The sequence below is a fragment of the Ricinus communis genome, chromosome 8 (assembly GCF_019578655.1).
Source record: "Ricinus communis isolate WT05 ecotype wild-type chromosome 8, ASM1957865v1, whole genome shotgun sequence".
Lineage (NCBI taxonomy): Eukaryota > Viridiplantae > Streptophyta > Magnoliopsida > Malpighiales > Euphorbiaceae > Ricinus > Ricinus communis.
This window is the reverse complement of record NC_063263.1, coordinates 17,659,009-17,676,172: the sequence shown is the minus strand read 5'-3', so window position 1 is coordinate 17,676,172 and position 17,164 is coordinate 17,659,009. Positions and strand designations below refer to the sequence as shown.

The 17,164-nt window shown below is 28.1% G+C and overlaps 1 protein-coding gene across 2 annotated transcripts; it reads left to right on the top strand.

Annotated features, from left to right (window-relative positions):
- Window positions 1-13,970: 13,970 nt before the first annotated feature.
- Window positions 13,971-16,688, top strand: LOC8286115. 2 transcript variants are annotated; one of them, XM_002531071.4, is made up of 2 exons: window positions 13,971-14,484; window positions 15,643-16,688. In XM_002531071.4, the coding sequence occupies exons 1-2, from the start codon at window positions 14,449-14,451 to the stop codon at window positions 16,555-16,557; spliced, it is 951 nt and encodes a 316-aa protein (XP_002531117.2). In that variant the 5' UTR covers window positions 13,971-14,448; the 3' UTR covers window positions 16,558-16,688. The 2 variants fall into 2 exon arrangements, with proteins under 2 accessions (XP_002531117.2, XP_025015216.2); XM_025159448.2 differs by lacking the exon at window positions 13,971-14,484 and adding an exon at window positions 14,509-15,455.
- Window positions 16,689-17,164: the final 476 nt, after the last annotated feature.

The following is a 17,164-nucleotide window of genomic DNA, read 5'->3' as shown; positions in this document are numbered from 1 at the left end:
ATAGGTCGAGCATGAAGAATAGGTCGACCATGAGAGAATAGACCGACCATGAAAGAATAGGCCGAGCAAACAAGAGTAGAATTGCATGTCGAATTGTCAGAACTAAGAAACACAGGGTTGACTAAATCTAAATTTAAGTACAACAAGAAGTCTTGAAGACCAAGTCATAGTCGAACTCTTTTTAGAAATCTGACCCGACTTAGAATTTTGTTGTATGACCAAGAAGACTAATCCTATTGAGAGACTTTATATTCATAAAGTTCTACTCCTTGTAGGATTAAGAGACCTTCAGTCTCTATATAAATGATTGTGACACAACATGTGAGGTACATTCATTATTCTAAAATTACTTTATACTTTACAATTCAAAACCATTACTGACTTAGCCATCGGAATGAGTGGCCGGACAATCCCGTCCGACATTTTCTAATCATTGTTTTAAATACACCGAAGTTTAAATCAAACTTGAAAACCTTGTTGATAGCTTACCTTTTTTTATCAAATTATCACTTAAAATTATTATAAAATGTTAATTATGTGAATTATATATTATTTTCATATTATTATTAATAAAATCTTTAGATATCGGGCTATGTAATTTTTTAAAATTATTTTACATATTTAGATTAAAAATATTCAAGGATGTAATATAATATATATTATATTATTATTTTTTCATTAATTATATTCAAATCATAGAAATACAACATAATAAATATATTTATGTAATTTCTCTTAATCCATATATAGTACCTAATAAATTTTAAAACTTTCTGTAAATCACAAATAGTAAAATGTTAAACAAACACATATTAAAATGAAAGAAGTTACATTATGGATCTGCTCTTTCATGTCATATCTAACATAAAATGATAATTCATTAAAAAACTAACATATAGATAAAAGCGGACAAGAAAAAATGATAAAAGAAATTATTCACTAATAATAAATAAAACTTTTTCACTGTCTACTTTTTCATATATTAATGTCCATTTCATTAGATTGTGATTTGATATCATTACTAATATACAATACCCGATCCATCATATAAATTTGGCTAAACACATCTTTGGGTCCCTCAACTCTGCTTGTTTATTTTGATTCGTCTTTATATTTCAATTGTGCATTAAAGAACCTTGAACTTTAGTTTTTATCATTATCAGGTCCTTTTCTAGTGAGAGAGTGGAAATTACTAATTGTAGTTAAAAATAAATAAATAAATTGATTACTTCTCTTTCCTCCCCATAAGACTCTCTCGCCATAGCAATTATGCCAAAGATAATGCCTTAGTGCAGTAAAAATATTGTTCCCTTCACAATTGACAAATGTAGAAATTTATGCTGTGAGCGATTTTTGCATCATTTTCATATTTTCTTTTTCCTTATTTATTGCTATGAACATGCTGCATAAAATCAAGCCCTATGTGACATATGGGTGCTCTCTTTGTGGTTTCTCCAGTTAACTTGATTGAATTATTTTTAAATACCTTAATTTGAAGAGTGTCAAAGAATTGATTTACAAGAGGGGTTATGGAAAAGTGAACCAACAAAGAATTGCCTAATATTTTATATTCAAACTTTTTGAATATAAACTCTCATTTAACAAAAAGTGTAATACATTCACTTAATTTATGTCACAAAAGGATCTAATGATGATAAAAATAAGAGTTTGAGGATTTTTCAAGACTCGATTAAAATATAAGGACGAACTGAATCAAACATGCAAAGTTCAAGGACCAAAACTGTGTTATGCCTATAACTTTTCGTAACATGGGATATATATGACCAAATGTCACCCTATCTGTTATTGGAAAAATTACTATTACCACCCTGAAATTTATCAAAATTTATAAGTCTAATCTTGCATTTTTAAAAGTGAATTAATACCTTATTGACATTTGTTTCAATTAATTATTACCTTATTTTGTCTACTCTTTCATTAGTCCACTGGTTAAATAGTATAATTGATTAAAAAAGTTCAATTTAGCCCTTCAACTTATTAGTAAATATCAAACTCGTCTAGACTTAAGTTATTATTAGATTTTAGTGAAAGAATAATTTAATCTTATTTTCTAAAAAAATTAATATTTTTAATTGATATAACTCCTTAGTATTCTTTTAAATTACAAATTTTGTTCATGTCTAACATCATAAAATTCTTTAAATTTGAATAACTTAAATTCTTATCCACATCTTAATATTTTTCTCTAACTTGATTTAATATAATATAAGTTTAACTTATATATTAGATTTTGATAACTATGATGAAGAATAAAAATAAAATATTTTTTTATTCTGAAAATTTTAAAATTTGCATATTCTCTATTTTTTTTTTTTGTACTAGTTATAAAATCAAAGTTGAGTTTCATGTATAATGCATTCATATGTTTAAATTGTCCAACTTGATTATTATTAATGTTTTCAAGTAATTAAATTTAAGTATAAATGTGTCCTAAATTATTATATATCAATTATTACCTCAAAATAATTTTATTATGTTCATTTGATTATTTAGTATGCTTGATTTACAGAGTTTTACATGACCTATTATACTCAAAGGTCAAATCATATTATAATTTTATATTTTAAAGAAATTATGTTAAAAATTAGAATTATAAATATTATACTACAAATAAAATTACATTATTTTACATTATCCTAAAAATTAGTTTTATAATTTAATAAAAATTTGATTTTGAATGAGTTTAATACTTAATAATAAGTTTAATGACCAAATTAAACTTTTTATCATCAATTAAATTTTTTACTAAAAAAACTAGATGGAAAAGAGTAAGATTTAATGGAAATAAACCTCAAGAGAGTACTAATTCATTTTTAAAAACTCAAAATTGCACTTGTAAATTTTGAAAAATCTAAGGCGGTAATGGTAATTTTCCCTTTGTTATTCAGCAAGCACGTATACATCGGTAACACTTCAAAGTAGGCATAAACCTGCCATTTTTCTCAATAACTTATTGACTGCCTCTTTCAGAAATGCATTGTCTCCAAAACTGAATCTAAATTAAATGGTAAGTATAAGTCAGTAGTGCAGGGTATGAAGCTGCACCTCTTGTCAAGAACCTCCAATAATGTGTCGCTTCGGCTGTTATATATTTTAAACGATTTGATGTGTGTTTTTATTTATATACTAAATTAATAAATAATTAATATATATTTTTTAATTTTAAATTATAGAGTATATATCAATTATTTCTTCATAATATACATATACTAATTGGATATATATACCAAGTTATATATACATGGAGAATCAAATGAAGCAGCCAATTTCTTAGCAGGTTTTGATGGGTCTCTTTTAGAACATTGTTTTTATAATATAAACATGAGCGTCAGTTCTTACTGGTTACATTTCTGAATAAAGAAACAACAGAGACTAGTACTAGCAGCAGAAGTCAAAGATCAATATCATGTTTTGCTTTCCATTTTTGTCTCCCATAAGCAGTACTAGTACCAGATGGTTCTTTCTTTTTCTAAAAGGAATTTAGAATATCAAAAAACGAAACAAAAGTAAAAAACACAGACATCATTGTTCGGTGCTTTACTGCTTTTAGTTATAACTCTTGTCTTACAGTTTATAAACTTTTATGTTTATTTAATTTTACATGCAAAAAAGTTTATATATATAATGCGGACGTGAATTTATATGTATTTTTTTTTTTAGATTAAAAGTTTTATTTCTAATTTAAAAACGTGCAAATTAAATTTTATTTAATTAAAATTTTAAATTTAAATTTTAGATATAAAGCTGTTTTTTATTTTATTTTTGCTACTTTTCTTTACGCGGGAGAGGCATTTTTGTTGTTTTACATTAAAACCCCACCGAATCTAATAATTCATAGAGCTACTTTGCCGTCTAGACAAAGAATAAATTCAAAAGGAGAAGACAAGACAATGGCAACCTTTTTCTTTTTGGCTTTGCCGCCACACACCTACTGCTCAACCACCATACACCTCTAAAAGGCATTAATGGAGATCATTAGCCTCATTGTTCATTGCTGAGTGATTCTCCACTATTATCTATACATTTTCGTACACTAAACCTAAAAGAGAAGTGTCACTATAAGTAGTTTGAAGTTCCTTTTCTATTCATACTTTGAATTAGCTTTTAGTTTTTACTCTATGATAAAGGCCGACCCATTCAATTTATTCTTCAATTTATTGCACAAAATCCAGTCAAAGCATCCACCTATGATTAGTCAAATTTGTATTGATTATAGAATATATCTCCTTTAGGTAAGAAATATGGAATAGGGTTTTATATATGAATTTATTATCCCATCGTTAAGGAAGACCAATGAGTGATACAGTATATAATAGGACATAACTTTTGTTTGATCCTTCGAAATTCCATATTGACTGAAGAGAGTGTGTCTCCGAGTTATATAGGTTAATACACTATTATAAATTAGATTCCTTTTGTAGTGGTCCTAGATTTATCATTAGATTGGAATCTTTTAATTCCAACCGTTAAATTAAGTAACTTTTTACTTATTTAGCAGGTAATCTTTATGTTATTACTTAAAAATAAACAAGATAGAGAGTAAATAGCCCTTGTATTCACTGTAATTAAAAATAAATAAGATAGGCTTCAAAAAAAATAAAAAAGATAGAGTAGATAGCCGTTGTATTTACCATGGCACTAAAAGTTCACTTAGTGCTGATAATATGTTTTTAACTGAAAAATCTCCATTTTAAAATTATACCTAATATGAAATATGTAAATTTGCTTATGTTCGAAAATTTTAGAATTAAATTGACTTGTGCTCTAAATTGTTAGAGAATAGCAAAATTTAACCATTTATTTTGTGAAGACACATGAAAAGATATAAAATTGTATTGACAAAAGTGCATGTAATATGAGTAAATAGTTGATCTCCTCCTGCTTTCTGTGGTGATTTTGTTCTTGATTTTCCTTGTTCATGGTCCATTTGTGATTTTCTTCTTTATAGAATTGTAAGGTTTAAGGTTGGTTTCATAAAGGATAATAAAGTGACTATATGATCTCAATTATAAACATTAATAGCCCTTTCTTTTCAAATGTTACTGCCAATTTCCTTGGAATGGGACATGCCTTTTGACCCCTTCAGCAATTATGAAAGGTAGAACTGCTTTTTCTAATTATTAATTAACAAAAATGATCAGAAACTATCATGAGGGAAAACTCAAACAGGCACAAACCCTACTTGCTTCCCTGAAAATTAACCTTAGTCATGTCATCAATATTCATTTCCTTAAACAATGTACTTCTCCCAAATCATAGTCTTGTCACTATGCAGAATTTATGTCCATCTTGATTGAAGATGTTGTTAAATTTTAAGGACACATGGTATTTAGTTCAGCTGAATTTATACCTTCTTAATATTTTATCAACATGTGCCTTAAATCTTATTTGTATTTTATTCTGAATTATAAGCATAGGATGTTAATGTTGTGGTTGTATCAATAAATTTATGACATGAAATTTATATATCATTACTCAAACATAATAAATTAAGTGTTATATATATTTAATCTAGCGATAAACACATATATTAATTTAAATATTACATTTTAAATTTGAGTTCTATTTCATTTATAAAAAATAAAACTGTAATCAATTTAGGGATGATTTAGCGTCTGAAAATAATTAGAACTATGACATACTAGTTTTATTTTGTGTATTTTAAAAATAATTAATCATGTATTAAAAACTTAAACTCATGTCATTTGAAATCTCATCACTTTACATTTTTCCCTTGAAAAATAAGGAAGACCTCAGGCATTCATATTCTATTAGGTGCAACAGATTATCCAAGCTAAAATGATATCTAGATAAAAAATAAATATTATAAAAGAATTATTAATAACTAAACTCAAATTGAAATCCGAATTCAAGAAGTTAGAACTTTGTAATTGATCGGGTGTTTCTATATGCTTCTTATTAGATTCTTTTTCTTTTCTTTTGAGTTGCATGTTAAATTATTTTTACTGAAACATGTCAATTTTTTTAATCAATTGGAATTCTTTGTTCTAAACTGGTAATAAGGAGATCTACACCTTGTGCTTATATTAGATATGTTTTTATAGTAAGCTTAAGTTATTGTTAGGGATTTTTGTTGGATTATATCATCTAATTCTCTAGGATCGAAGTTAGTAATCAATTGATGATTAATAAATTCTGACAAGAATAATGTGTTCTAAAATAATTTAAAAAAGTTAAAAACAACTATTAGCTAATAAAAATAAGATTTAAAATGAAACTGATACAATCAGTAGCTGCTATTAGTTACATTTTAATATAAGTGTTCAGTGAGAAATAAATATTAGACGCATAAAATTTTTGAATTAAACATTCTTGGCATATATTTACATTAAATATCACTGGAACTTAAAAGCATGTAAAATGACATGAGACCGAAGTATTATTTACTGAACTGAATTTGGGCATAGACGACCCACTATTAGTAGTCTAGACTAGTAACAATGAACATGTAGAGATCTTTTCTGCTATAAAATTTCTATAATTCTATTTGTATTCAAGCATTGCGTGCAAATTCATGCTGAATAGGCGCAGTATTTTATATGCTATTGAGAGGTTTTGCCCTCAATGGAATTCCATCGAACCCAATGCAAGACTGAAGTTTTCCTTGTCCAATTTGCATGGACAAGAAAGTAGCTTCCTATTTCAACCGTAACCCGTACACAATAAAACGACCACACATATAAACACTTGTCTGTTACATTGGCACCCAAGAGCTAAAAGTCATGCCCCCAACCCAAACACACATAGTTACATATTCAGTATTTATGTGTTTTTTAGATTTTTCTAGAGCTTCTTGACTTCCCATTGCATCCACACTTCCACTTGGAAAATAAATATGAAAGGAACTCGTACTGACCAGTCTTTACTTCTTCCAGTTAATAATGGCCTACGAAGATACTTCTTTTCTTTTTAACATTTGCTTTCATATTTAAAAGACTTAGGCTCTAGAGACGATAAAGTCTTGTAGTTTTTAGTATTCAAGGGCATATGGAGATACATTTTTTGAAATTCTTCCACAAATTCTGAGCTCCACTAAGTCTCTCTTAACATCTTGATTGCGGGTAAGGATAAGATTATATCTATTTTATTACGGTTAAATTAAAAAATAAAAAATAGATAAATAATAAAAGAACGTATGTTAATTTTCTTTCAAAACTACCCGACTTTTTTTTTCTCTGATCCATTTTGCTCTCATATTCACTAGGAGTGAGCATTTAAACCGAACCGAATCAGGTCTGCTAATAAACTGGATCAGTTTTAAAGATGAATTAAACTGAAACTGATTTTTTACATAATTCGAAATAATTGAATTGAATATAAATATAAAACGAACTGAACATGGTGTAAATCATATAATAACCGAACCGAATTTAAAATCTCTTTAAAAATTAAATTTTATATAAAAAATAAAACTAGAATTTAATAAATAATTAAAAATTAATTATTCCAGTTAATTCAAAATTTTTAGCATAAAAACGAGCTAAACTTATATTATTTCAAATTTTAAAAAAGTTAAACCGAATAAAATGATGTTGGCAATTAACATCAATGTCAATTAAGTATTTATAGTCAAATAAATATTTTCTTCATACTATGTCCTTATGGTTAGTAATAAAAGAGTAACAAATTGTCATATAAGTACAATGTATTAAAGCCAACGAATTTAAAAAAAAAAAAAAAAAGAGAGAGAGAGAGAAAATGAGCAAAACTAAAGGCAAACAAGAGAGTGTACTGTGTGTTCCACACCAAAGATAAGGGATTTGCCGTCTGCAGACTGCTTTCTTTCCTATTTACGACTAACATCCCCACTAAAAACGACGTCCAAGTATTCGTATCGACTCCTCAAAGTCAAGTTTTATAGTTAAGCAAGCAAAGCATCCTCACCTCAGCCGAGGCACGTGCTACCTACCAATAGCAACACACCTCTCTCATGTGCCACCGCCGCTCGGTCTACACGCCAAGTGTCGTGCAGGAAGCGGCATGCATGCGACTCTTGAGTTCAGTGTCTCAACTTCTACACACGTGTTAGTATACCGATCCGTCCCCACATGGTTTTGTACCTAATCGCCATGTGCAATCGCACTACAGTACAATTCCATTGGCCTACTCTCTAGTCCTTTAAGCCCCACATTATAACAACGACATTTTTATTAGTTATTTTAATTTTAGTTATCTTGTCATTAACTTGTAATTTATGAGATTTTTGTTATTTTAATGTAAAGTGATATGAGAAATTTTTAGATGACTCCAATTTGTCATATATAATTATTAATTTATCAATAAAACTATTTTATGAAATATAATTTATAATGTATCTATTGCTTAGTAAAAGAATCATTATTAATGAATTTATAATTAAAATTGACTAATATAAATACAACACATTATAAATTATTTAGTGTAATAAAATGATAAATAAAAATTAAATATTATTCAAACAGTAAAAATATTTACTTTTAGATTATATTAAATAAATTTTTATATTTATAATTATATAAAATAATTAATTTTAATTATATAATCCACGATTAGTTGATCTTTTCTGATCTAAATATAATAATAGCAGCCAGTTCCTGAATTCCCTTAAGATTTTTTCTGTCACCTCTACAATAATAGAGCTCAATAAATAATGAAACTAGGGGATAACTTTCTAAGAACAAAGTGCTTAGAGCAAGATAGATTCCATTAAGGTAAGGAGGTGACATGTGGCACCGTCTAATTATGAGAAGTTTATGTTTATTTATTTTATAATTTTCGGGAATTCCAAGGATGCACATAATTGGGTCGACCGGTAAAGTCGTTACCCGTTAGGGGAAGACAAGTGAGGTAAAAGGGAAACCGGTTTCAACTTTTTTGGACAATTCTTCAAAAGATTACTAAATTGCCCTTATAATGCGGCCGCATTGCGGTATAGGCGTATAGCATTAGCATGGCTATTGATAGCCTTTTTAGGTATTTAGGCATTTAAGCATTTAGGCTTCCTTCTAGATGATCATATCCTTCGGACTAATTTTCAATATACATCTTTTGATTGAGCCAATTAATGTTTGAGATCCCAATTACATTTGAATGTATAATGTTTTTGCTTCATTTTACAAATGGTATTGTACAATGGCCTTAGTAAAAGATCAATGATTTATATTAATTTTTAGAATTATATAAAATTATAACTGAAAAATCTCTATTTAAATTGAAAAAAAAATCAAAATTGATATAATCGAAAAAAAAAAAAGCAGTTATTGAAACTGATGACATGCATTTTTGGTAATTTTTGGGTTTTTTAAGAATGAATTGATGATATGAGTTATATAAAACAAAAGTAGTATTAAATAAGTGTAAGAAATTAAATTGATATTCTAATGGTTGAAAACTGATTTAACCAATTAATCAACATAAATAATTTATATAGAGATCTAAGATATGTCTAAACCGAATCTAACAATTAAGTTTAATACACGGTTTAATCAACCGAACAGGGAGCATCTCAATTGAGATATCAAATCATTTAGTGGGATTACCTATATTAGGTCTAATTATACTCTTATGATTTTTCCAATAGTAGATGGTATAATAAGTGGATGTTTTGGGAAAAACAATATGAATATAAATTAATTATAAACAAAATATATATTCAAACGTCTGAAATTTGTCTATTTGACCATTTTAATATTTTTATTTTTATTATGATCTCATAAATAACTTAATATATTTTTTATGATATTTAAATATTTTTTGATATGTGTAAAAGAGTTTAAATATTATTACAAAGTAAAATTTAAACATATGTTAAACTAAATCAAAAATTCAAAATATTTAAGAGATCATAAAAAAATAAGATGTGTATCGGATTAAATTAACATGCTTTTTAAAATTTAATTAAATTGAAAGTTAAAGTATTAAAATGACTATATGACTGAATTTCAGGATCTAAATATGGATTTCACCTTAATTATATGATATATATATATATATATAAATTAAGCTATGAGGGATAATCTTTTCTCAAAAAGTAATACTCAAAAAGTAAATCTGGGAGTATATTTTCCCTTTAAGAGAAATAAGAGGAGGAAAACTCTAATATATTTGTAAAAAAGAGGTCGTATTTAGAGACGCATTTAATTTCTTAGTTGGATTCAGAGAAATATTATATATATAAGGAAAATATATTTGTCGTGAAAACTTATAGCTTTGAAATTAGTGAAGATCACATTTTCTTGCTCATGATCATGTCAACCTCTTGACTAGCTAATTTATTAGCTGTTATTTCCATTTTTTTTTTCAGAAGCTCTTAAAATCCGAATAATACCAGAATCACTAAGTAGAAATCCAATCTTTGGCCATAGAATTCTCAAACTAGAGTGCTAGTTTACAACTAGAATGCACTATTGGAATTAAGTAGGTGAATTTAAGATACATTGGGCTGAAAATCTTTTCTCACTTACTTGCATCATAAGTTTTTCATTGAATTAGTTAAAAAAATTAATATAAATACAAAATATTCAACTAGTGAATGGATTATAACTAAGTGATCAAGCAAAGGGTTGGCCAATATTAATTAATTAATTAATTAATAATATTACTAGTGCTAGATACATTGCATTAAGAGAAGACCTTATTTTATAATGCAGCAGCTTTGTCGTAAACTGGCTATAAAATAAATAATAATTAACAGCTTTTGTCCTGTTTCTAGTTTAAAAGTGAACCCATGAAATTAAATAATAAGTTGTAGGTATAAATATAATAGAAAAAAAAAAAAAAAAGGTCTGAACTCTAGTGAAATAGAATCTTTAATTTTGTCCCCACCAGTTGTATATTACATGCATGCAACTTCAACCCTAATAGCTGGATTAAGGAATAATGACATAATTTATAGAGAATATAGCATCATTATAGATAATCCAGCGACTAAGATTGAAATGGTATAATAAAACTTGCACGTTACAGGTACTCAGGTTATTATTTTTATAACTTTATTTTTCTTTTTTATGTGAAGAGTGCCGAAACCGCTTGTCGGGGATGAAGAAAGAAAATTCCAGGTTTTTGTCAAGATTAATAGGTCATCCCATGTTCATTGTCTCTGTCAGAACGAGGTTTTATCAGGTTGGTTTTCTGCTTCATATGATTTATTTATTCTTGTAAAAAAAAAAAAGAAAAAAGGTGTATATATATATATATATATATTTAGGAGGATTTTGTTTGGACATAATGGCCTTGCACTTTAATTTTGTTGCTATATGAGATATAAAGGCATGCCCCATGTGCAAATGGTAAGACAAATCCTTAATGAACTCCTGCTTGTATTGTATTCTTTTTTTTTTTTCAAAGAAAATAGGGATCCAAATATGAATTGTTAATATTCTACACATTCTCTAATTACTTCATCTATTAACGTGCATAATAATTCTTTTGACATACATATAAATATAATGCTAAACTTGATAAAATAGTATATATATATATATATATATATATATATATATAACAAACACACATACAAAAAGTTGAGGAAATTGTTGTGGCTCTATGTTTGGCTTTGAACTGCAAAAGCATTAAATTAGTGTAAAGAAACTATTGGTAGCCTCTTTCCCCTCTCTTTGCTAAATATATAGGGTACAAAAGCCATATTTGTATATTTTTATATGCAGACATACACATGAGAGTATGTCCAAAGTTACCAAATAATATACAAATAAGAAGAATAATAAATAGATAATAAGTCAACTAGAATTTAGTTGATTTCGGTTTTCTTGAGCAGTTCAAATAGGCAATCTAGTACGAGCCCTAACAAGATAATATAAAGAAAATTTCTCTATCATTCATCATTATACTAATAACTAAAAAAAACTTGATTTTCAATTAATAATCATGTCATCTTCTTCTGTGTTTTGTCAATGTATCATCCGTTCGTTTTATATGCCTCAGATTTTCTTTTTTCTTTAGAACAGCTATAAGGACTAAGAACTTGTTTTATTTACATATTTTTGTTTTGTTTTGTTTTGATTATGTTATATTTATATGAATCTATCTATGTTCTCTGCATGTTTCGCATAAGACAATCAAGACGCATCAACCTTTTTCATTTTCAAGTTTCTTTTTTGGGATATAGCATTTTCATATTACCACAATAATTAAGAACATAATAACTATGAAAACAAGGCCAAAGATCGATTTGGCTCAATTTTTAGAAATAAAATGGGAATGAGTGAGAATAATAATGATTATATTTTTTTATATATTATTTGGTTCAGTCTAAAATAAAAATTGATTTTCATTTATCATTGATACTAATAATAATGTTTAACTATTATTAAAAAAAATTATAATATTTAATTTATTATTATTTTATGCAATAATTATTTGACTATTTATAATTGATTTGACCTTATGTCATGAAAATGGAAAATATATTCTCTAATTAATATAGGAAGAGAAATAAATGATTGTGATTAATGGAAGAATTTTATTCCGATTTCATAGTGATCTTTTATGAATCAAATACTAATAATAGAGATTATTCATTCTTATTTTTCTTTTTTTCGTGAAACAAAGATGACATTATCAGTGTTTTCATTTATCAAAATTAAAAAGAAAATATCGAGTTTAAAATTTTTCTACAATATTCTAATAGTATATATATATATTCTACATTGTGTAATAGAATAGGGATTTAATTAAATGCGTTTAAAGGTGAAAAGGGTTAAAAGTATTTGTTAAAACAAGAGGAGTTTTCTACTCGTCCCTATAATTAATAAAAAAATTATATGTTATTGGAAAGGAGAGAATAGAAATAATGAAAATAAGCAATATTCAAATGTAAAGTATTTTACATTTGTGATATTTTAAATTCACCTAATTTTTCATAAAATTACATATGGTTGGTTAAAAAAACATTAAAAATGATATCCTCTTGTGCTTGCATGGTAGAAATTGAATTCTAATTTGTGTTCTAAACTAGCTACTTCAATGAAATCTATTTCATTCCTTTAATCACAAAAAGATAAAAATAAAAAATAAAAAATCATTTTTTAATTTGTTAATAGATAGACATTAAAGTGATGAATGTGATCAAAGATAGCTTATTTTATATATCTTTGATATTATATATTTTACATATATCTCAGATTCACCCATAAATAACATTTATTAGTTCTAAATTCACAGATCTAATTTACTAAGGGAAACTCATGTTTTCTCAAATCCAAATCTCTGATTCTGGAACCGCCCATCAAAGCAAGGTATCAAGGAATTGAGTTGATATATACCAATGGCAAAATCTACAAAAGAAAAAGAAAATTAAAATTCATATCACCAAATGAACTCTGATGTTAATTAAAACAAGGAACTAATCAATTGCAAATAATATCAAGTTTATTTTCATCATCAAACAACCAGAAAAGTTATGACATGACACTAAATGGTAAACTCCTCATTCTTTTTTGTTTGAGTGAATGATTATAAACTTTTCATTGCAGTTCATGATATGTAGCATTCTCTGTTAAGTGGTATGATAAAATTAATCAATACATATAGTTAAAGATTATCAAGTCTGAGAATAATTACCATGGATGAATTGTAATTGAAGACTTTAGAATATAAATGTAATATTGTAAAAATTCATAATCCTATATGATAAATAAATTCAATTAAACTTTTTTCAATTGGAACTCCAATTCGAGATTTGTCATGTTTTACCAAGAACTCAATTAATTACTTTCATAAAGAAAATTATGTGATGGAAATAATCATTTTCTCATAATAGCTCACAACCCATTATCTTTTTTTTCTTAAGCCCTGTAAAAACTGGAAAAAAAAAAAAAACTCAAGATTCCAAGTACAGGAAATTTTGAATTTGAAAGTAGGATGATTATGGAAACTTGCCAAAGATAAAAGCAGGAAAGCGCGTAAAGTGAAACAGCCGTTTACAGTCTCATATTTGCAGTGGCAAATGTATAAGGAAAATCTAGTTGGATTATAGACATTTGACTATTTAGACATGGAAACTTTATTCACACTTGTAAACAAAAGTTTATTTCTTTATATATATATTTATAGAAACAGTGATAGAAAGAAAGAGTAAATTATTTTAAGTAATAGGCAAAGGTCCTTAAAGAGTGGGGAGTATGGTTTGAAAGAGTTTAATATAGAGTATAATGGTGGGTTTATAATTGGAAGGTCTTTCATTTTTATGTTTGGCAATTCCTTGATTTTTTGCTTGATGTTGATTGGATTTTTTCTTTTTTTAAATACATATGTGTGGAACTTTATAAGAAAAGCTAGCCATCCCTTTCTTTGTCTTTATTTGTACCTCAATTCTTCTATAAATGACTCACGAGTCACCTTTCTTCAACTCCCTTTAGTGTCTTGATCTTTTATTTCTTCTTCTGTTCTCTCCTTTTGTTTTGCTAAATGGAGGAGTTGGGTTCTTTATGGAGTTATCAAGAGGTGGGTTTTTCTTTAGTTACTTTGGTTTCTTGTTCTCTACCCTTTAATTCTTTCTTCTGGGCTTCTTGCGCCTTCCATTTGAATTCTTTTATTTTAAAAAGAAAAACTTGGAGTGTTTGTGATTGCTTACTTTGATATAATGAGCCACTGAATATAAATATTGGGTTTCTTTTAATTCATATGTTTGTGCATAACTCGGTCACTTTAAATGAATTAACACTTGCCTTGATGAGTTTGCTATGTTATAAGAAGATTCTTTTCTGCTTTTGCTCATTTAACAAACATTGGTTCTTTGAATTCCTTATGTTTTTTGTTGTTGGGTGCCCATAAACAGTATGCAAATTTAGTGTTTATTGACTGTGTGAAGAAAATGCAATTTAAATTGGATGACTGACCTTTGACTGCAATTTTCTGGTACAGAGCTCAAAGAAACAAAGAAAATAGTTCTTTGATAAAGCGCTCAGAGAAGCATTTTCTTTTCTTTTTCTTGCCATTCTCTTATGTAATCTGTATTTGTTTTGTTCGGGGAGAAGTGGGCCTTCAATTTCTTTTTGTTTCTGGGTTGCAGAAATCAAACTTTTTTGTCCTGCTAGGAGTAGAATACCTATCAGATGAGTATAAAAATTGTCTTTATTGATGGAAACTTGTGATATTTCATGGCATAAGTTATGGCCTTAAAGAGGACCCAAACCCATGTCAATTTTAGTTTTAATGGTAGGTTTATGTTGGTCATTCTCTCTCTCTCTCTCATTTTCTTCTTCTTTTTATTTATTTATTTATTTTTTCTCCTTATAGAAGTTTTCAAGAATTACCATGTGACTTGAAGGACTTAAATGATACTCTCTCTCCTCCCACCATTGAAATACTTGCTCAACCAATGGATTTTTTTGGAATTTCCGTCTCTATGACAAATAGAATTGTCAGTTTTAGAAAACAGAATGTTTGGTGATTGTCTCCCAGTAAAGTTAAAGGTATTGATGTTAATTCAGTTCTCTAGAAAACAGTAAAGATCTCCATTTTCATCTTAAGATGAAATTCTTCCCTCCATATACTTAAGCCTTTTATTACTCATTCATGAAAGATGAAAACTTCATGGCTAATTGTGTTTCTTGAAGTGTTTTATTACTCAAAGCTGATAAACACGTTTTGAATTGGCAGGGTGTTGATGAGTTGAAGCAGAAGCTTTTATGCACAGCCATAGAGTTAGAGACATTGAAAGTTGAAGCAAGTGAAGCGATAAGAAAACACAAAGAAGATATGAAACATCTACTTGATCTCCTAAAAATAGCATACAGAGAAAGAGATGAGGCTAAAGATCAGTTGCAGAAGCTTCTTAGCAAGCTAATGCCTACTAGTACTTATGAATTGCATCCCATAATTCCTCAAGCGCAACCTGAATCCCCCCTTGTACTACCCATGAAGGCAAACTCAAGTATAACTGAATCCAATAGCCTGTCTGATACATATAATCACCAATCACATGGTTCTTCCCCTGTCGATTCCTTCTTTGATGCTGTCACTTCTCCAGATTTCTCAAGCATAAACATGGCTGATTCGAGTTGCATAAATCTTGTGAACAAGACATATGTTCAAGAGTATAGTGGCTCTATGTCAACAGGTTTAGTTGCTCCTTTAATTCCCAAGATTGATCCTGCTGATGCTGCATTTGATAATCTTGTCACTGGAAAAGTTCTGCCCGAACAAGGAAAACTCTTACAGGCTGTTACAGAGGCAGGTCCTCTTCTCCAAACACTTCTCGTTGCAGGGCCACTTCCGCGGTGGAGAAATCCTCCTCCTCTGCAATCTTTCAGGATTCCACCCGTTTCTATTAAAGGTTGTGAGAATTCAAACATTGTAACTCAGAAACCCGCTGCAAATGCAAAGTCCAGTGCTAAGAAACCGGTTAATTTAACGTCTTATCCTGATATGTCACGCGGATCTTCTCATATGTGCTCAGCTTCTATGCTAAATTTTACTAGTGGTGCTTCTGGTTCAGGTTTAGGAAGTGGTTGGTCATTGAATTCTGATGGTATTAATCAAATCCCAGCAGGCAAAAGACAAAGATTTCACTAAGACTATGATAATTTTTGCTTTCGTTGTTTTCTCTTTTTGTAAAAAGAAATTTAAAATTTCAATGGCTATTTTTTTTTGTAAATGGGATGTTTTCTTTCAGGATGTTAATGGAAGAGCTACTTAACTTGGTATACCGAGAGTGTCTGTCATATTTCTTGCTTCTTGATTTGTGAGATTTATTTTCGTTTTCCCCTTCATTTTATCTGGAGTTAGAATTGAGATTGAGGGATGACAGAACAATTAACTTACATATACAAACTGCAAGATCATATGCAAGGCTTTGCAGTTTGCATTTTGAAAGAAATCTTTTTGCATTGATGGCTTTTTGGCTGTTAAGATCTATAAGCTCTACTGAATTTGGCACTTATTGATGCTTTTGTGGTCTTAATCCATAACCTTAAATTTAAGTCCATTTACAGGATGAACAAGAGTAATCTAAAATTCTTGCTTTTCCAATTTGTAATCAGTTGTAATAATTTCTGTCCAAGCTCTAGTTAATATTAATACCAAAGTACAAAAAAAAAAAAAAAAAAATCTATTGAGGAACAGAGAAGAAAAACAACTTATGCGAATTCTACGTTAATTTTGTTCTATGCTGCATGATGGG